A 21,630-nucleotide genomic window follows, 5' to 3' on the forward strand; every position below is an offset into this window, starting at 1 on the left:
TAGTTTAATCGGCTGGAGACCACGTCTTACAAAACGGAGGTCTCTAATTCGAATTTCTCTCGTTCTTCTGTGTCGAACATGTAAAAAAAAAAAAAAAAATTATATCAATTAATCCAATATATTACTCAGATTTTAAAGATTACGAATATGAATAAGTTGTGTGTAATGGAAAAACTTTGTAGCACGCGCTAGCTAAGGCAGATACCCGAAACTCAAAAGTAGATGTTAAAGACCGAGTGACAGAAAGAAAGAGTGCACACAATGGAAGCTCCGAAGCCATTGTCTCAAATCCTCTTGCTCTTCTTGTTGCTCTCAGCTTATCCTAACGCTTTCATACTCACAGCTCTTGCAGAGGGCGTCACTCCCGAGGAAGCCAGACAGCTCCGAGACGAGGTAACCCCCTGTCGAATCCTATCCCAAAACGAAATTTGGGTTTTTTTTTTTTCGACCAATGACCATTGCCTTTATCGTAATACCATCAATGCTTTGCTGTTTCTCTGGTGAATGTTCGAACAGTTGGGATGCAGAGTTCCTGTTAGGTAGTGAAACATAAAAAAAACAGAGGTCTATTCAAAAAACCCATTTTGGAATTTTAAATGAAGGGCTAATGGGGTCTTAAGCTGGTGATTCTTATGGGGCATGTGTTTGAATGAGAAATCAATTATGTCTTTTCATTTAAAAGCAATTGCAAATATATATACGCGGTTAGGGCTGAAGAAAAGAAAAAAACTAGAGGAAATGATATTCTTTGTAGTGCTTGGGGTATAGATGGGATATTGGTTTAATTTTTGTGGAGATTTTATTTGTTTGTTTAGGTATTTTCAGCTTTAGCTTTTCTTTGTATAGTGTTTTGTTGTTTTGTTAATGAAAGTTACTCATTCATCAAATATATATATACGCGGTTACGTTCACATTTCAATTCCCCTGGTGTGTTTACAAATTAAGAAACTGTGGTTTCATAGTTAAAAGATATTTGTACGAGTGTTTTATAAAACGCTTGATCGTTTTCTTATCTGGCCTTTGAATTTTGTTCTCGTAAAATTCATAAATATTGCGTAACATTAAGAAATGGTTTTGTTGATGATCTTGTTTTGTGTCAGGATATGATCTTTCTGTGTTTATGAAAACATTGAATTCTAAAGATGGAAATAGCTCTGAATTTCTTTTCCCAGGTTGTTTTCCTTGTAAATTGTCTTCCATGCATATCAGGAGTTTTGATTTAATGTTAATTGGAAATAGTGTTGGATTTGATTCTTCCGAGAGAACTGACTGCTTACATTGTTGGCAGGTTGCCCTTTTATTAGCGTTTGAGTTGTGATGTTATGTATGTTCTGTTTGATCTTTTAATTAAAGTAGGAGAGATGGATTTCTATATGCAATTCAGGTGCATGGAATGTTCTATCATGCTTTTGATTCATATATGAAGCATGCCTTTCCACTTGATGAATTAAGGCCTCTATCGTGTGGAGGGGAAGATACGCTCGGTGGTTATGCCTTAACTTTGGTACGATAGTTTCTTCTTTTCAAATTTGATCTATATTTAAGTTCTTGCATCTCTTACCTGGCGTTGCCATCACACCATTCTCACAGATTGACTCCTTAGACACACTGGCTTTACTTGGTGACCGTGAACGCTTTGCTGCCTCTGTTGAATGGATTGGTAAAAACCTTCGATTCGATATAGTGAGTAATGCTCTTTTTTTTTTTTTTTTTTTTTTTTTTTGCATTCATGTTTAAAGTTAGTTGGGATTGGTTTTTGGGTTAATTTGACACCATCAAATAATCATTTACAAAAGTAAAGTAGGCATTTGTGAAAGCCAATTTTGTCTTGGCAAAGATACTTAATTAGTGTAGTTGTTATTTCATGTTTAACTTGATAAACTGACTGGTTCACTCTGAGGCTACCACAACAAGCAAGTTTGTGGTGACCTGTGAACTTGATTATACAAATTTTGAAACTTTTTTTTTTTGGAAACATTTTAAACTTACATTTCGTTAAACTAAATTTAGCATCCATAAATTTTTTCTCATAATCATTTTTTTAGTCGGGAAATATCGAAAATTATGATTGAAACTTGATGGATTATATTGTATCTTTGTGAGAATGCTCTGTGAATTTCCATGTGCTGTTAATAAATAAATTAATAATCAAAATATGCCTATTCCCAGTATACCTCATAGTTGGGGTGCCTTGTAAGTCAATGAGGTGCCAGCATCTAGTATGAGTAATGTAGAAAGAATTTATGTGATCTACAGGGTTCCTCCTCAGATTATATCCATCGTTGGGCTCTCCAAGTTTATCTCTTACTTATAAGTGGTGTAAATTTGCTAAAATTTAGCAAAAAGCCTGTGAAGGGCTGAATTTTAATGCAATGGGGGGGATGATTGATTTTAAATGGCAGAGGAATGTTTTTGTTGTCATTCAAGTTAGTGTTAATTGACAGGTTTTCTTCTACCTAATGATGGATGTTCAAAAGTGATTCTTCTATCTTATCCCTTCCTCTAATTTTATTATGACCTGTCTCTTCTTGATCAGTATCAAAATTTTGAACTTAAGCTTCTATAAAAATCCAAAGATCCTGAACTTCTCTTCTATCATCCTGGTCTTTGCCTTAGTAAGTAAAACTGTCCTAGTTTCTTGCAATCCAACGACAGTAACATTCATGTGCTACATGTATGATCTCGTTGTAAAATGGGGTTGCAAATATTTCTTGTTACATTGGAAAAAATTTTACGTTCTAATACTATATATCTTAATTGCAGATTTTCTTTTTGAATATCTTGGAAGTTTAAAGATTTTAGTTTTGTACTTACATTTGTCTTCATTGCTTTCTGTTGATTCTTTTCCCCGCTTCTGGCCATATATAGTTTTTATTTTAACGCACATTCTACATTTTTTTGGCTAGAATTGCTCTCAGTCAATGTACATATTCTTTGGTTATAATAAAATGAAGTTGAAAATCTAACTTGGAATTTTTTATATGCTTTGCAGAATAAGACAGTATCTTTGTTTGAGACTACTATTCGCGTTCTTGGAGGTCTACTTTCTGGTCATCTTATTGCGAGTGATTATGCTACGGTATTAGTTGTACATGTACCTCTATGAATCATTTTCCTTACAATTCTGTTATTAAAGAAAAAGCATTGGATTTCTCTTTTAGGCATCAGCATAAATAGTACGGGCAGTTCACTTTCAATGATCCATGTGAACGCTATGTCAATGCTTTTTGTTTCTTCAATGGGAGGTTGGGCCCCCTAAGTGGGTGTGTCTCTTTTTATACTCTTTGCATACTAGGGTTGCTCCCCCCTTTGTGCTTTCTAATATGATTTAATTACTTATTAAAAAAAAAGGGAGGTTGGCATTGAGAGAATAGAATCAATGGTGAAGCCTAAAGATATATATAAAACTGGCTTTCTGAGGTTGCTTGGTTGATAAAATATTATACATGGAGTAGTTAGGGACCATATTTTGCTGAGAAGAGGGTGATTGTAACTACAAAAGAATTTTCTACACGCTTGCTTTAGGTTGTAATTATATAGGTGCACCTTTGTAGGTGAAACCTTTTCCAGTCAGCCAAACCTTGATAGTGTTTGTTACCCCTTAATAATTAGTTGTTCTACTGCCCTTTCATAGAATATGGCGTTGCTATAATGTCCTCAAACGCTTTTGATTTGTTCAGGGCATGAAAATCCCTTCCTATGACAATCAATTACTTAACTTAGCAGAGGATCTGGCCCGGAGATTGTTACCTGCGTTTGACACTCCTACAGGTATTACTACCTGATGATTTTGATTGATCTGTGCAAGTTATTGCAGGTTGAATTTAGCTATTTGTCTTGGATTTTTATGATTTCAATTCTTGGGTGGTTTATTTTATGCCTATCTCCTGACTTTTGGGTACTTGATAGCATCTTATCACCATTTTGCAGAATATTAAATTAAGAATGTTTTTTACTTAACATATAATAATACCACTAATTTTGGAATATCGAATGCTATGTTTGACAAGTGGCACGCATACCTCTCTAGTTTTGATGCAAGGCTTAGATTGGCAGAGGTAGGCCATAAATGAATGTTAATATCTCATTACTTATCAAAAAAAAAAAAAAAAAATGAATGTTAATATCTCGTTTATTATCTCAAGTTAAATGGTTGAGGAGTTTTTACTTGACAATTACCGAAGGGCTGTGCATGACTAGCTTTGTGGCTCTAGCAGTTTGGCTTGATGGAAAGCAACTTTTAGCTTCATAAAGATTTAAATCATTTGTGTAGCTTTGCCTTTAGTGGGGCCTTTTTTTGTATACATCCTGTGTACTAGGGTTACGCCCCTTTTCGATTTTCAATGAATTACTTATTTATTGAAAAAATCATGTGCAGTACTGAACCATGTTTGAACATCAAACACTTTGTTTCCAATTGCTGAAGAAGTAAATATTTCACATACGGGCATTTCAAGTATAAATGTTCTATCATTTTATGATGATGTTCAGGTACTATGTATTGCAGGCATTCCATTTGGATCTGTCAACCTTTTGCATGGAGTTGATGAAGATGAAAGCAAGGCAAAGCCTTTTTGCATTTCTCCTCATGTGCAAGTTTGTTTTCTCGAGTTTTGCTGTTGCATTCTAGTGTGAAAGCAGCTGATAACATTGTAGGACCACACATTGATTTCCAGTTCACTAATTGCTACTGTATAATGCTTACCTGGATAAATTCTAATAGTCTGCGAGTTTATGATTACCACGTAATTACTGAGGACTAATGAGTGAAGATGCAGAATTGTACCATTGATTTAATACTTACTAACCATCTTCTGTTAATTACTTATCTTTCCTGTGTCTTTAATCTCTGTTTCGTAATATATAGGTAGAGCATTAAAATTCCACTTCTGGTTTTGTTTAGATAACATCAACAGCTGGTGGTGGGACTTTGACTTTGGAATTTGGAGTGCTTAGCCGTTTGACAAATGATCCCAGTAAGTGTTACTACCTTCATTTTGTGGGAAGACATGCTATCAATATTCAATAGTTTAGACAAAATGCTGTCTTGCGGCCTTTAATTGACAATATGTAGGAGAAAGTTGTTGTACAATACCAAGTTTCACTTTTTAAAGGTCTGAATCTTGAAAGGCAGTACATTACTGGCAGCTGGTTTTTTGTTGACTTCTAGTGCCCTTTGTCTCTCCAGATTTTGAAATTTGTGCTCCTATGATGTGTCCTAAATTTCCATAGCTAGGGTCGACTTGGTACTGTAGCACTACTTAGTGATTTTTCTTTTTGATCTCTGTGTCTCTCCCAAAATATGATCAGGCAGGCTATTGGGCTTCCTGCTAGAGGCTAGGCTTGATGAGCAGCCACTAGCTTGGTGGCTTGCCTATATTTTCAAGCAAGTCTTAATCTTGGCAGCCATAACAGTTTACCAATTTTCCTAGGCAGCTGACATGAAAAAGGACTAGATTTTTCTAGCTCATCGGGGGATGCTACCACCTTTCAAAAATTTTAATGCTATAATTTCATTTGATATGGTTATGGAGGCTGAGGTATTATGGCATTGTCTTAAAGATACCTAGAATATCAGATATACTTTTCGTGTACCATGGTGGTTGCATGCCTTTGGTGCTTTCTTTTATTTTTTATTTTTTTATTTTTTTATTTATTTTTTATTTTTTTTATTTTTAAACTGAATTTAGTTTTCAAAAAAGATATCTAGAATATAACCTTTTCACTTTATCCTTCATGATGCTATCAATATACTACTTTCATATGTATCTAATGAATAATGTTTGGGGTCATTACTCAAACTTCCATTTTTTTTTTTTGGTGTTTTTTAAGGGTTCAATTACTCAACGCCCCTCAACTACTGCTCATTTACACATTGCCCCTATGGACTACCAACTATCATACTCAAACCCCTTCAAGTTGTCAAAAAAAGCCCTTCCATTAGCCCAACTCATTAGAATGGATAAAATCTCGATCACGTGCCATACATGTATTTTTTAGACCTGATTTGCCTCTTGCCCTCGTTATATTGTTATGGACAATGGATCATTTTTTTTTTCCCTTTAGCTTAAAAACATGAAACATCCTACATTGAAGATGTTATTGTGCTACCATATTAATGATGGTCTATCAAGCGGGTGTTGTGAACATGTGACCTTTCTGGCTATACTTTTTGTAGCATAGGAAGTTATAAAAATACTGGTTTTATCCTCTTATTTTTGGCTTCACAGACTAGAATCTCAAAGTAGGGTCTTGTATACGACTGACCTTCTTACTCCTCTTCTCCTACTTATTACTTTGTTCTTTTCTTTTGCTTTTTCTTTCCCCATTTTCTGTTTCTTTTCTTTTCTGGGGTAAAGGGACGGGACTCACTGCAAAATGCATAGTTGACATATGGCCCAACTTCACTGAAATGCAGTTTTTGAACAAGTTACCAAGAATGCAGTTCGTGGACTTTGGGCACGTCGTTCAAAGCTGAATTTAGTTGGTGCTCATATCAATGTTTTTACAGGTGAATGGACACAAAAGGTAACATTCTACTTAACTTGATTTCATTGCGAGGGCCATGCTAATTGGAGTTATCTGTATCTGTTGTTTAATATCTAATCTTTTCCTTCCTTTTTTTTTTTTTTTTTTTTTTTGGGTTAGATGACATCATAATGTTAATACTTACTTCTTTTGGATAAGTCAACAGAAAGTAAGCTTTACTTCTGCAATGCTTAGTGTCTCAATTCTTTGCACAGCTGTTTGTAGGCCTGGATGAAGGAAGGTTGTAGTAGGTTGGCAGCTAACATCAGCTAACATAAAAACCTGTACTTCCATCTTATGAGGGTCCTTTAGACCAATGAGAATCCTTTTCAACTGTCTTTGCCTTTTTTTTCTTTTCTCTTCTTTCATTCAATAGATCTTCTTGAGTTAGTTGTAATACTGTAGTTGAGGTGTAAATAAGATAAGGTAGATAATTACATTTAACTTTATGTCCCCTCTCTCTCTCTCCCTCTCTTCCATGGAAGATGCCTTTGAGATGAGCAATGTTAACTGTTTTGCACACGTCATTTTCACCTAAGGTTGTTGGAATTCTTTGGTTATTTTCTTTTTGATAAATAATTTAATTTCATTAGAAAAGCGCAAAGGGGACCCTAGTAAACAATAACCGTAGTATACAAGAGGAGTAATGATAGACGTCACCCTTGGGTTTTCCTAGTGTCCAGCAAAAATTGATGTGGCTTTTAAAATTACTATTGGATTTGTGATAGATCGTTATTGAATTTCCTCATTTGTCAACCCTAACTCTCTCAACGAAAGAAGAGTCTTCCTTCGGACATGAAGACTTTCCTGAATTCACCGCCACTTTCAAACACCCATTTCCCCACAACCATGACTCTCCTTTACTAATTCCTGACCCATCCTGATATTCAACATTCAAAGAAATCCCCTTAAGCAAATACCCACTTTCCTGTCTTCTTACCCCCTCATTCTCAGCACCCTTGCTTCCTTCGGCCTTGTCTATACAAGCCCGAGATGATCCAGCAGCTTCTACTATCTTCCTCTAAGCCGTAACCACCCTTATTAGAGAACCCATACTTTCTTCGACCATGTCTGAACAAGACCCAAGTGTTTCGGTAGCTTCTGCCATCTTTATTTGAGCATTAATCACCCTTGTCGGTGTACCCCTATTTTCTTCTATCTTGGTTGGACAAAGCCTAGTAGTATCGGTTAATTCTGCTCTCGTCGTTTGCATAGTTATCATCCTAACTCCATCATTTCATCCCTCCTGAACTCTTGAGCTCACCTCAACTTGTCATGGTTCAGCTGGAGTAGCTTCCTTCTTACCAGACTTACTCGACTCAGCGATCGGACTGCATCTTCCTTCACTCTCTAAATAACGTTTTCTGTTGGTTTTACCCCCTTTTATAAATTGCCTCCCTTTTCCTAATTGGCCCTTAACCTTTCTTTGACAAACTCTGGTCTTCCTTGCAGATATTGGTGTTGGATTCACCCTTTTTCAGCCCAATATTAATTTTCCCTTTCCCATTGATTTTTTTCCCCTTTGGCCCATCAGACTTATTAAAGCATAATCCATTTCAGCCCCTGATTTTCATGAGCCCACATCCATAGCCCCCCCTCCATCGTTCGTAATATCTTGCAGCTTGGGCTTAATCTTTAGTGCGTCAGGCCCGGGCTCAATTGGAATCTGACCCACTTCCAGTTTACTTATCCATCTGTCCACTTCCCTTTTTATGGATTATCACCATATCTTTGACAGAGCTGAAATTAAGGAAATTCTCCTTAGCCTTCGAAGTGAAAATCACATTATCACTGCCAGCTTGACCTCTTTGTAACAACAAAATTTCTTTCTTACCAAAACTATCCATCTTCTTTAACATTTGAATCTCCAAATTACCCAATCTGTCCCTGCTCAAATTTTCTATTCCTGATCATGCCCCTTCCCTACTAGAGCCTCCGCAAACGTCCATTGACTATTCCCCACCAATCGTGACACCAGCGGAATACCACCATAGGTTTTCTTGTTCATGCTCCCTGCATTACCATGAGGCTTGAGAAATCTGACCACCTTGCTCATCTGTGCAACACAACCCTCCCATCCTCTTCCTTCTCTGCCCTCCGGAATGACAATGACGCTTCTCTGGCCACCTATTTCATACTTTGATATCTCTAACCCTCAATGGCTATTCGTAATTTCGTATGCCTCTGGGCAATATATATTATACTCCCAGACCTAAATGATCTGTAAAACTCTCTCAACTCTGTACACCTAACCAATTTCTCCACCGTTGGCCTCCACCACATCACACTTGGCTTGCCCAATATCACTGCTTGGTAAGTTCCTTTGCTCCTCTCGGCAAAACGAATGCCTCCAATTCCCTCTTCAGATCGAAGCTCAAAAGCTTTTGGTTTGACTTAGAAAAATTCCAAATCGCCCATCGTAAACAACTCAGCAAAATCGAGAAAAACTGAATACTTCCTTGTTTGAACATGTCCTAACCAATTTCTTCAACTTGCTCACATGCAAATGCGCTGCCTACTTTCTCATCTGTACACGTCCTCATGGACTCATGCCATCATTTTTTTTCTTCTCTTTGGTTACTTTGTATGTTGTTTCTGAATTCTTCTTCTTTGGCTCCTATATCACTGTATTGAATATGGAATGGAAAACTCCATACAATGGGACCTGTGGCTACATTTGGAATTTTATGATCTAAGATTACAATCAAAGATTCATTCATCCTTTCTTCCAGCAAAATTGTAGCATTCTCACTTTGGTGTGCAAACATTGTATTGCCTAGAAAATTTCCCAGCCAGTTTCATCTTGAAATGCTTCTGGTAATGTCCAGATGTAAAAAATAGTTGATTTAGCTGGATTATGAGAATCTCAGCCTAATGATACCGGATAATTGATGTTTTGCTTGAATTGGAGGCTTATGGTGAAGTGTCAAAAATGTTGCATCTAACAATGGAAGACAACATTACTGCACTATTTCTTTGATTGCATATCCCAAAAGAGCTATTTCGCTACATTTGTACTGGCTGAGTGACTAATGTTTTTATCAAAGTAAATAAAATTTTCAATTTGAAGTTTTCTTGAATAGAACATACTTCGCTATGGTTTATAAACTTAAACCTCTATGTGATTGTCTATGTACTTAGATATGCAGTGAAGTGAGATGCATTGGTAGTTGATAGTTTTTACTGTCTGAGGTCTGTTTGAATAGTTCTTATAATATCATCAACCAGCCTGCCAACTTGTTTTCCCCCTAAATTAAATTCCATGTTCTTTGGGAAGACCAATTTTCTCCTTCCACTTTTATGTCACTATGTAAAATTATGTTTCTTTGCTGCCTTTTCAGGATGCTGGAATAGGAACTAGTATCGACTCTTTCTATGAGTATCTCCTAAAGGTTAGTAAACATGAATTGGAATGTTGAAACCTCCTTCAGCTCTATAATATGAATTTTGATAATTTGAAATGACATGAGGCAAAATCATAGAAATATAAATCTGTGAGGTAAGAGTGCTAGATACAATATACTTATGAACTAACTTATAATTATAACCCATGGTAAATATCTTTTTTGGAATGTTCTTGTGCTTTGGAGGTTAAGAGGGGAGACTGCAGATATGTTTATTGTTGTTCCAAGTTTGCATGGAAAGAAAATAGTGAAAGAGGAGGCTTACCTTCCTGCCTTGCCTCTCTCGTCTCATAATCTTTATATATTGTAATATTCAATGCAATGACTAAAATACCCCTGTTACAAAACCTTGTCACCAACTTATTCTTTTATCCCTAACAGACTTCTAACAATCCCCTTCAATCTGGAGCATATATATAATAAAGTCCAGCTTGAAACCAATAAACTCTAACCACTTCTGCCAAAGGATTTTGTAAACATGTCAATTAACCGGTCTCCAAACTTCACGAATGGTGTAGATATTTGTTCACTGAGTATCTGTCTCGAATAAAATGATAATCAACCTCAATATGCTTTGTCCTTTTATGAAAAATTGGGTTAGACGCAATATGTAAAGCAGCTTATTTTATCACAAAACAATGGAATAGGAGTAGGAGCCGAGAATCCAAACTCCTAGAGAAATTCTATAACCATGTCAACTCACGAGCCGTTGCCTTGGATTCTACTTCGACGCTGGACCGTGCCACTACTCTCTACTTACCTTTTCAAGTGACAAGATTACTGCCCAAGAATGTATAATAAAAAATAAAAAATAAAAAAATTTTATGGATAAAAAAAATGTATAATAATATTTAGTTGTAGATCGTCTATCTGAGGGCCTCAGATAGCCTGCCCAATCTGCATCAGTCAAATTTTCTACCCTGAGATGTTTGTTTGTCTATGCGATAGCCCAAGACCAAGTGTTCTCTTCAAATACCAGATAATACGAATAACAACTTCCCATTGTGAAACCATAGGAGCCTCCAAGAGCTGACTAACAATATTATCTACATATGACATATTTGTCCTGGTAATAGTAAGATAATTCAACTTTTCAACTAGACAACGATACTTGCCAGCTCTCTGCTGGCCAAACTTTTTCGTGTGCCTCTCCTTATCAACCCACCGGTAGACTTCTTGGCTATGAAAGATTGTGTATGGTGTGGTTTGAAGGAACAAATTCCAAGAGAGAGAAAGCTATAGGCTTTTTACAAATCCTCCCATGGCACAAGGATGATTGAAGTAAGATCATCTCTAGAAAGGTTCAATGGGGTATTCTCAATGTTCTTGCCTAAACCCATAGATGGCATAATTAACAATTTATATCAGATGGTTCTATTTCTCAATCTTTCTGATTTGCTCCTACGGAACCAAGGTCGAAAAGATTGAGAAAATGGAGGTCAACAAGAAAACAAAAATGCCTTCCACATTGTGCAGTTCGCGTTGTGGCGTCTTGACGGCAGCTAGGGTTTCATCGCTAACTTTCTTACATTTGGCTGGCAATGTCATGACGTCTATTTGATGGCTATTTGGTGTTGTCAAACAATAGCTCTTAGATCTTTTCAACATCAGCACTTGGATCTAATGTTGTCAGACAATAGCTTTCTGGAGCTCCAACGTCATGACGTCTATCTAATGTATATCTAACATTGTCAAACAGTAGCTCTTTGGAGATCCAACTTCATGACTTCAATCTGATAGGCATTTGACGTTAAACAACAGCTCTCTGGACCTCCAATGTCATGACTTCCACTTGACATTAATCTGACTTCCCAAACTGGAGCTCTCTGTGGCTCCAATGTTAGGACTTCTATTTGACGGTCATTTGGCAGTTAAGCACTGGAAGAGCTTTAATAGCTTCAGACAGAGGATGTTAGAATGTCCGTTTGACACTATCTAATGTCGAGAATTGTAACCCATCTTTTTCACACCAAATAGTTACGTGACGAAGGCGATTTAAAAGCAAAGTTTTGAACACAAATGAGACCAATTTCTAAGACCTAACAGGCTGAAAACCCCTGAGACCAGACTTGAACTAGCCGAGAAATAACACAAACCAATCGAAAAACATTGAGAAGTGATCTGAATCGGCCGAGGAACACTGAGAACTAATCTGAACCAGCTGAGAAACAACACAAATCAGTCCCCATCAGAAAACACTAAACACTAGATTGAGCCGGCCAATACGGGTTGATCCAGATGAAAACTCGGTTGGCTTGATGTTTTGACCTCGTTTCCATTTGGGTTGAACCTGGCCCAAACTGAACTTGAGCTATCCTTAGACCCAAATTAAACTTGAATAGTGGATAACCTTATCCCGATGGGAACTAGAGAGCACCGGCAAGCAAATGGCAATCCTCGTCTCCAACAATTCCCCTGAAACTCATCGGCGGCAGCCATACCTCGTCGGAGAAAACGACGATGCCCACAGACCCAATCGACGACCACAATCAATCTTTTCAACGACAACAACATTGACCATCGAAACACTTGACTTCTGCAATACTCCGTAGCCACCATAGACATCACCAACCACGTCAAACAACTCCGGCCAACACAAATCGACACCCTGAGCAATTGTTTCTAAACATGGTAGAAAACTCATACCACAATGGCCGCAATACCAGTTATGCCATATACACCAGTGGGGACGTGGTAGAGTGTACAAAACTGACGGTAGAGATGACGACGACATCACACCATTGATGGCAGTGATATCGGTGCCATCTATCCCCAATCACAGGCATGAAGCCCACTCTTAAGAAGTTTGCAATTAGTAGCACACGAAAGAAAGCCAAAAAGAAATAAGAAGAAGAGAGGAGAGTGGAAGCAATTAGAGGATGTGCGTGTGCGATGTAGTCAAACCCTAACGTCTGATACCATGTTATAAGGTTTGCAAGGAAAGAAAATAGTGAAAGAGGAGGCTTACATACGTGCCTTGCCTCTCTCAACTCATAATCTATATATATTGTAATATTCAATACAGTGACCAAAATGCCCCTGTAACAAAACCATGTCACCAATGTATTCATTTGACCCTAACAGACTCTTCTAACAATTGCTTATGTTGTCGAGGATGGATATGTTTATTTTACAAAAAACCAATTTGTACTCATGAAGGATTGGTGGGAGGTTCAGTGGAGCATTCATAACTAGGTATTCTGCTGAACATCAAGGAGATCAAGTAGTGAGATTTGTTTTCTTGCAGGATGTTTGTTTTAGTACTCTTGAAAAGGGTGTATAGTGAGTCGACATGATGGGAGTTCAAGGAATCATAGTTCCAAGACCTTATTGATATCTTTTTTTAGTATCTTTTTTTTTTATATATATATAAGTAAAAAGATTTGTTGAGAGTGGGATATGAACAAGTCCTTATTGATATCTAATGTGCTTGTTAGCAGGGAGATTGAGAAACCATTGTTTTATTTTGTTTTTGTGCCTTTGTTTTGGTCTTTTTGGGAAAACCACTGTTTTCTATTTTTTTTTTCTGCTTTCCTTTCAAGTTCAACCTATGCTCTTCTACTGATAAAAAGATGGAGTTGTACTAACTATTGTCACGTAATTGAGCAGAGAGTAGAAGCCAAAGAAGATATTGATCCTTTATAGTTCATCTCTATCTTTTGTTAACTTATATTCTTTTCACCTGCACATAGCATGTATCTTTCTATAGTTGACGCTAGAATGCTTCAAAGGATATACCACGTGATTTGGTGAAATAAAGTCAGTCTTTTTAACTAGCGCCTGCCTTCTTATGAACTGATGTGATTGCTGCATATGATATGTAAACAATGTAGCAGAACACACACACAGATGATGCTAAAAGCTTTTTTTTGTGGTGAACTGATGTTGCACTTATGAACTGATGTTGCACTTATTTTCAGTTCTTGTTTACCTTTTATAACCGACATTTCAGGCTTATTTGTTATTTGGAGACGAAGAGTATTTGTTCATTTTCCAAGAAGCTTACAGGGCTGCTATGCAATATCTTTACAATGACCCTTGGTAAAAGCTTGTGGCTATTATGTGCCACTATGTAAACATACAATTCCTTGCCCTGGTTTTATCATTTATTTATTTTTTCTTTCTATGTTCTCATTGGGATTTAGCTTTATTGAAAGCTTGGTTTTCTAATTTTTGCATGTCTGTGCAGGTATGTGGAAGTTAATATGGATTCTGCTGCTATTGTCTGGCCATTGTTTAATAGTTTGCAGGCATTCTGGCCAGGTCTTCAGGTTTGCAGTCTATTTTTGTTCAGTCTTCCATGAAATATGTAAGTGACCCTTTGGTTATTTGATATTTTTCTGATTGTGTAATTTGTATTACTGTTATTGGAAGGTTTTAGCTGGGGACATTGATCCTGCAATTCGAACGCATGGTGCCTTCTTTAGTGTCTGGAAAAGATATGGTTTCACTCCTGAGGGTTTTAATCTTGCTACACTCAGTGTTCAGGTATCTTAATTATCATTATCTGAACAGCAAGACAATTGTTATTCAAACTTACGTTACATTTAGGGCAGTTTACTAGAAGTGTGCTGGTCTCATAATTAAGGATTTGATATATGTACCTAATATAAACCCAAATGCCGTTTCTTGTGCTAAATTTGTATTCTTGGATCTGTGCATTTCCAGTATGCTTGATTAAATTTTGGACTTTTAAGGGTAGCACTTAGACCTCTGAACATCTAGGTTTTGTTTGAAGCGTTTAGCAGGTTAGAATAATGTTTAAGTGCACCTTCCCTTCCACCAGCCAAATGGTTTGTCAGGTAGCACCAACTTGAATGTGTTCGAGCATCTTGCCTTGTAGCCATTCTGTGGAATGTTTTAGATTTCAGGGCTGTTTATAGAAACCATTAGGCTGATGACTTTAAAAATCAACAGTTATATTTTGCTGCTTTTCTCTGTTTCATATTTTGTTTTTGTTTTTTTCTTCTTCTTTTTAGATTTTTTGAATGTGGTTTTCTTCGTCTGTAGATGATATATTTGCTTATACTACTAGATTGATGGTATTATAAGACTAGTGTTTGTGTAATGTTTTATTTCTACATTTGTTTTTCAGCATGGGCAAAATAGTTACCCACTGCGTCCAGAGTTAATAGAGAGCACGTATTGGCTTTACAAAGCTACCAGAGATCCCAGGTTTGCTCTGACCCACATAAATTTTCTGGCGACTTTTTAATCTTCTCAACTCAACCCAACTTAATTGAGCATGAATCCCAATTAAATTAGAGTTGACTTTATAGAGGCTTCCTTTTTCACCGTTCTTGGTGCCTATTTTTTTCACGTCTTTTTATTTTTTATTTTTTCACCAACTAAATAGAGGGGTGGTTTTGTGATATCTCTTTCTTTTGTTTGTGTCTGTATGCATGTGTGTTTCCCTTGTGCTAAATAACCTGGACAATTTTTAAAAGCTAAAGAGAAAAGAATATCAAATTGAAGAAGAATTATTTTACATCTTGATGATATCATAAAAAATAAGAGTACAACTTTGCCTTGATTAATTGATGGGCAAGAGGATGAAGAATCCATTACCGTATTTCCGTTGCTGGAAAAGGTTGAACAATTGAACTTCTGGAACTGCAAATCAGTTTTCAGACCCTTAATTTTAGAAGCAATTTGAGTGTTAAATATTGTTACATTGTGGTAGAACCCTTCTTTTTTTTTTTTCTGGGTAGAACTCCTGATCTGTGATGGGCCTCTGCACCGCTTCCATGCATTTATGCCAAAAGCATCCTGTATATTACTATCTGTGATGGGCCTATGTGGCGTTGTCATGTATTTGTGCCAAAAGCATACTGTATATTGCTAAAATCTTGTTTAATATTTTGTACATCTTCCCTTGTAAAATGAAAACCATGTCAGACGAATCTCTTTTGAGTTGATTAATATAGTGTTCAAAATCATTATCTTGAATGTTATGAGAGATAAATTCCGAAACATAGATTGCAGGGAAATTAGTGTTCCTGGTAATTGGGGTTCAATAATTCTGCTCTTGTTGATGCACTTTCACTTCTTTGCTACTGAAATATTGTTTATGGTGTTCCTTTGTAGATATCTTGATGTTGGCCGGGACATGGTTGTCAGCTTGCAGTATGGGGCCCGATGCCCTTGTGGATACTGTCATATATCTGATGTAGAGTTTCACACACAGGAAGATCACATGGAGAGCTTTTTCCTAGCTGAGACTGTAAGGGCCAATTTTACATGAGTTCTCTTTTGGTCTTCTATCTTCAGAAGATCATAATTGTCAAGTGGATCTGGAAACAGTTTCTCCTCTATATGTGGTGCTCATGACTCGTGTGCTTTTGATGGGAGTTCAAAGAACTATTCAAAGTGTCTTGGTTGGTAGATCTACTAGGCTTAATTGCCTTGTCAATGCAATTGTCACTGACTATTGGTGAAAAATTAGATTTGGGGCGCACACAGAATATAAAGTGGAGCTAGATCAAATATATGTGGAATATGAAGATGCTTTGATAGGATTCTATATCAATGAGTGGTTTTGACCCCTCTTTATGGCCTTAATGGATGGCCACTTAGACAAGGGTTGCGACACAGTCCGTTCAGGTTGTGTTGGTGGGTCCTAACCCAACCCAGTCCTTGAAGCTAAGCACCTCATTTAAACCATCCTTGAGTCCCAATCTGGCTTGCCTGTGCCAAAACCTAAGTGCTAATTTCTCTACCTTCATGTCGAATCTTTCATTTTGAACTTAAATGGTGGTCTTTGTTTTGTTTATAAATCTTACGTGGCCAGGGATAGTTGGGGAACAATTTATTCACTGTACTTCCAAATATTCCATGTTTTGCTAGCTTTTGACTTCTACTCCGTGCGTTTAAATTTTTCTATCATTTCTTTCTTTTTCATTGCATGTAATTAATAACTTGTAACATTATTAGGTTAAGTACTTGTGGCTTCTTTTCGATTTGGCCGTTGGTCCAGATAACCTTGTTGAAAGTGGGCCATACAAGTAAGTGCTTTCTGCTTTCTAAATATTATCTTTAAGTGCTGGAACTTATGAAAGTGATATTCCTTCATTATTTTTATCTCTTCCTTATGCCTCCTGAAAATTTCTCCATTTTCCAGGTACATCTTTAGCACTGAAGGCCACTTATTGCCTGCAACCCCTCAGATATCCTTAGTGCTGGAACATTGTTCATATGTCGGTGCTTTTTGTAAGAGTGCAGGCTATAAACAGGAATCTCATGCATCAGACATTGCAACCGATCTTCAAGAAGCTAATGTTAGTAGATCTGATGGAGGTCGGGTTCACACTGGATTTCCTTTATACTCCTCTTCTTTTGAGTCAACCTCCACAGCAGGGTTGATTAAGGTCAGTGGCTTTTGTTTTTGTTTTTTTTAGACCCTTTTAGAATACCTTGCTGGGTTTTACTTCATTTCTAAATTGCCTGCACTATTTCCTCTGATCTTTCTTCTTGATTGAAGTACTAATAATCTTGATTGGTAAAAAGGTCCAGAAATGCAATCTTAATTAGTTAAAAGATTAGGAAATTATATTTGTCATAATAAAATTATGTTCTCCATGCAACTTACTGGAAAAAAAATAAAAAATCAGGAATCATTGTAGTACCTTTTTCACAGATCTTGAGAACAGTTGTTGTCTCACTAATTTTACTAGAACTAAGAATGGGGATAATTTTTCACCATATCAGGTGGATGAGGGGTGAATGTGCTTGTACTCCTTGCTCAATATTTAGGTTCAAGTGGATGTGTTATTTTAAGGGGTGCCAACACCCCCCTCCTGTCTTGTGAAGAAGAAAGATTGGGGTAATTTAGAAAACAGTCTAATGCTTTAACATCATCAAACTACCTAAACAGAGAATGAAACTGAAGTAAATGAATTAATGTATGAAAGAAAATGCAGTGTTATAAGGCAGATGATGTGCGGGGGCTCAGAGAGAGTATAAGTGCTTTCCTTCACGAAAGATATCAGCATGCATAAGCTGAATGCAAAAAGCCTTTTAATTTCACATGTATAATTTTATGTTCTGCAGGGATTTTACTTATAAAAAAAATGTTCTGCAGGGATTTTGCCCAGGACTATCTCATGGGCAAAAGTTAGGGATATCATACGTGGCTTCAATTGATACAACTCACCAGTATGAGTCTGCAAACAAAAGGGAACCAACTGTTTTGCAGAGCCATTCAATGGTGGTTGTCCCAAACCCCAGTTCTGCTAACTCACCGTCTGACAATGACAATAACCATGACAACTTTCAGGAATCCAGTGAGGGAGGATCAGAGAGGGAGTCACTTCATCTGTCGTAAGTATGATGAAGGCCTTTTAGGGTGGGAATAGAACTCTTGGAAATCAAGGTAATTGGTTGGAACACAATCCCGAATCATCAGGATCTTAGCCTTCTACATCCTCCCGTGAGATGGACTGAATTTTTAAAATGGATCTGACTTGTTAAAGTTTTATCGGGCTACTCAGAAGACGAGCAATTGCAGTTCTCTTTGGACTGTTTGCACATTGTGATCATATGTTTGAGCAATTTGGCATTATTGATAGTGATTGAGGATAGAAATTTATGCTGGAAGAACAACTAGGTCTGTCTGATATCCATATTGCTGGTTTTGCTGCCTTGGGATGGATACTTTAACAGTGGCACTTGGTCAACATTTTGGCTCCTGTAACTTTGCACAGTGGAACTGAATTTTGTACATTCCTTTTTCATTATAGTTGATTTTGGTGGAGGGCGCATCAGCCCAGGCTTGGGTGGTGTAATGGCATATTTGGAAGAACGCAGTTCAAAATTTGCTAGAAGGGGACAATTTTAACCATTGATTTCGTTTATCTATACAGCCATTGATGGGCTGGTGGGTGCGAAGCTTGACATCTACTCTTGCGTCTCCAGCTATTCATCCCTGTCTAGGAAAGGTATATCTTCATTTGAAAATTGTTACAAACTTGAAATTATTTGATGAGAATGACATAGTTGATCTGATTTTATTAAGTATTTATGTTAGATTTTTCGTGGAGTGTACTAAAGGCCCTAGTTGGATGATGATTGAGAATTTGCGGTGTTTCAAATACAATTGAAGATTAATTCCTTTCCCCAACTCCATTATCTTTGTCTCTCTTTGTCCAACTCCATGTTTGTGCACTTTTTTAAAAAAATAAAAAAATAAATTTGTAACTGTCATAAAACAAAATGAAAGAGACCAAACTGATCTATCATCCACTTGATGAAGAAATAAGGAAAAATCTGGTTTTTTGGGCTTTTGCTAGAGTAATATGAAGAACAACTCGGGTGCAGAGTTTTTAAGGGTAAACCCATCCCGGCTCAGCCCCAATCTTTTCTTCCCCTGGAAAAACACTCTCGTCAGCCCGTTGTTCCTCGGAAGCAAACACTTCATAATTTTCAAATGTCAGATGTCTTGCCGACTGTTAGATTCCCTCCGTTTAGGAAACTTGTCGGTATTTACTGGTGATTTGGAGCCGTTAATGATCACAAATTGTTTGATGAAATTACTCAACCAATTGCAGATATTGTCATAATGCCTACTTTATGAACATTACATTCATTGTGCACAAATGACCATTATAGGTGAGTTTTTATTTTTATTTTTATCTTTATTTTTATTCAAAGTGGGAAAGAGGAGAAAGGGGGTAAGAGGGAGCTTTATAGGTGAGATGTGGTCTAGAAGATGCCTTGCACCCTCGGATGTTTACATATATATCTTGGGCTATTCCTTAAATGATGAGAAAGTTCTCCTCAAGGCATCCCACTTGTTAGGATTTGAAGGCTTTGTTGACCGGTAAAATTTTACGCGTTTACTCACAGTAAGCAATACCTACACCAAGTATGTTCACATGTGAAAGAAAGCAACGAGCTAATACATTGACTATATATTATGGTAAGAGAAATGCTACATGAACATTCTTTTTTACATTTTTACGTGTTTATTTCTTAACGCAGCAGTTGCTACATCAGCTTTTTCACTACAACATTTTTTAATCTCATCTGCTTACTCTCTTTTTGTAACTGCCACGTTATAGAGTATGCACTTGAGAATGTAAAAGAGGAGTTCATGTAGCATTGTCTCTTATATAATCAGGCACTTATTTTTGTTATCTTTTAGCTCTTCTGCCTGCTAGGTGTTTTTTTTTTTGATAATCAATTGATCATTGATAATAAATTATCATCTATCATCTTTTAGACTAGTCTTCATTGTTTAGATGCCCTGCAAGGACAGGCCCCTGCAGCCTTGCTGACTACTCAACTGGCAGTTTCTTTGGGCTATAGCTTTCTCTCCTTAGAAGGAGACGCTCTTCTAGTGGTTCTAGCCATCAACAACCCTACCTTATTTTCCTCTTGGAACTTTGCTAATTGTATTGCTGATGTTAGTTTAGTTTTATCTTCTTTTCAAAGTTGAAATGCTTTGAAAATGTCTCGTAGTGCCAATTTTCGTGAGCATGCTTTAGCCAAATAGGTCGCTTTTCATCTTGTTTTTGAAAGTATTCCTACAAGATCTCCCCTATTCTCTCTTCCATCCGCATTAGAAAAGGGAAAGATCTCCCCTATAGTCATTTTCCCTCATTCAATTAGTGTTTGGCAACTGTTCTTATTAGATCTTCCTACATTATTTGATAAAGCCGATCCTGGCCAGTATTATTCATGTTCTTTGATAAGGACCATTTTGGTGTACATTCAGAGTTCTTAAATCCAGTCATAAATTAATATACAGGCTTCCTAACAACTGCCTGGCCCCAATATTGTGTGTTGTTCATGCATTGCTTAGTCAACTTCGAAAGAATTAAATTAGCAATATATATTGTTTGGCCTCATAACTAATAACATGTTAACGGATAAGGATAGAAATTCTTTATGATAAATGATGATTTGATTAAGGGATTTAGTTACTTTGATTTTGATTTAAGGAATTGGCCGGTTTTTAAATGAAATTATTCAAATCTCCTGTAAAGCTCAATAAATACTTAAATAAACTTAGAATATTTAAGAGTCAAGCTGTCAAAATTTGTTTCTCCATCACCATCAATATATATAGATTATTTTGTTAGCAGAGAGAAGATAGTGTTGGTGTTTAATGATAAAACAGATTTCGCAAAACCTGCAATGAGACTGGTTGAATGGTTTTGCACTAATTAATTAGATGCATATGCCATCTTGTAAACCTCACCTACCTAATGTTTAATAACTGAAATCTAATGAACCTTTACCATTTTTAATCTCATCGAAAACTATCACTAAAAATATTTTCAAAGAGGGTTGGGGGGTGGGGAGAAACTTAATTGTAAGCTAATTTATTATGAGACTAAAAGAAAATACTATGAAAGAGGGAAGCTTTGCCATTTGTTAGGCTATTAGATCAAATGTGTAAACTCAATTAGAAATCATTGGTTTTTAACATATACTTTAACTTTAGTTTATTAGACTTAGAAAATGTTTCCAAAATGATCGATCAAGTGAACTGAACCTAAGAAACCTATTAGAATATGCATGTATATAAAGGTAAGAGAGCAAGTTTCACATATATAGGATATATAGTAATCTTAAGTGTAAATGACTAATAAATTAAACATAATCCAAACCCATAAATTTTAAGAAAACATATATATATATACATCATGTGTCATGTACAGTTTTTCTATATGCAATTCCTTGACATGACTTTCAA

General features: G+C 36.6%; 1 protein-coding gene across 1 annotated transcript; it reads left to right on the top strand.

The window, feature by feature from the left end:
• The first annotated feature begins 190 nt into the window (after positions 1 to 190).
• Positions 191 to 19,055, top strand: LOC132178520 (Glycosyl hydrolase family 47 protein). Its single transcript, XM_059590953.2, has 17 exons — positions 191 to 393; positions 1,385 to 1,504; positions 1,591 to 1,683; positions 2,993 to 3,079; positions 3,681 to 3,771; positions 4,508 to 4,563; positions 4,904 to 4,976; positions 6,419 to 6,528; positions 9,870 to 9,920; positions 13,885 to 13,973; positions 14,122 to 14,203; positions 14,307 to 14,420; positions 15,028 to 15,107; positions 16,020 to 16,155; positions 16,866 to 16,936; positions 17,053 to 17,299; positions 18,013 to 19,055. The coding sequence occupies exons 1-17, from the start codon at positions 262 to 264 to the stop codon at positions 18,253 to 18,255; spliced, it is 1,875 nt and encodes a 624-aa protein (XP_059446936.2). The 5' UTR covers positions 191 to 261; the 3' UTR covers positions 18,256 to 19,055.
• Positions 19,056 to 21,630: the final 2,575 nt, after the last annotated feature.

This window comes from Corylus avellana, chromosome 4 (assembly GCF_965113065.1).
Source record: "Corylus avellana chromosome 4, dhCorAvel1.hap1.2, whole genome shotgun sequence".
NCBI lineage: Eukaryota > Viridiplantae > Streptophyta > Magnoliopsida > Fagales > Betulaceae > Corylus > Corylus avellana.

Excerpts from the sequence above, each read along its gene's own strand:
- LOC132178520 (XM_059590953.2), top strand. The coding sequence starts at position 262 with ATGGAAGCTCCGAAGCCATTGTCTCAAATCCTCTTGCTCTTCTTGTTG. Across the intron at positions 3,772-4,507 it reads TGCGTTTGACACTCCTACAG|GCATTCCATTTGGATCTGTC; the intron begins GTATTACTACCT and ends TATGTATTGCAG. Across the intron at positions 4,977-6,418 it reads CCGTTTGACAAATGATCCCA|TTTTTGAACAAGTTACCAAG; the intron begins GTAAGTGTTACT and ends ACTGAAATGCAG.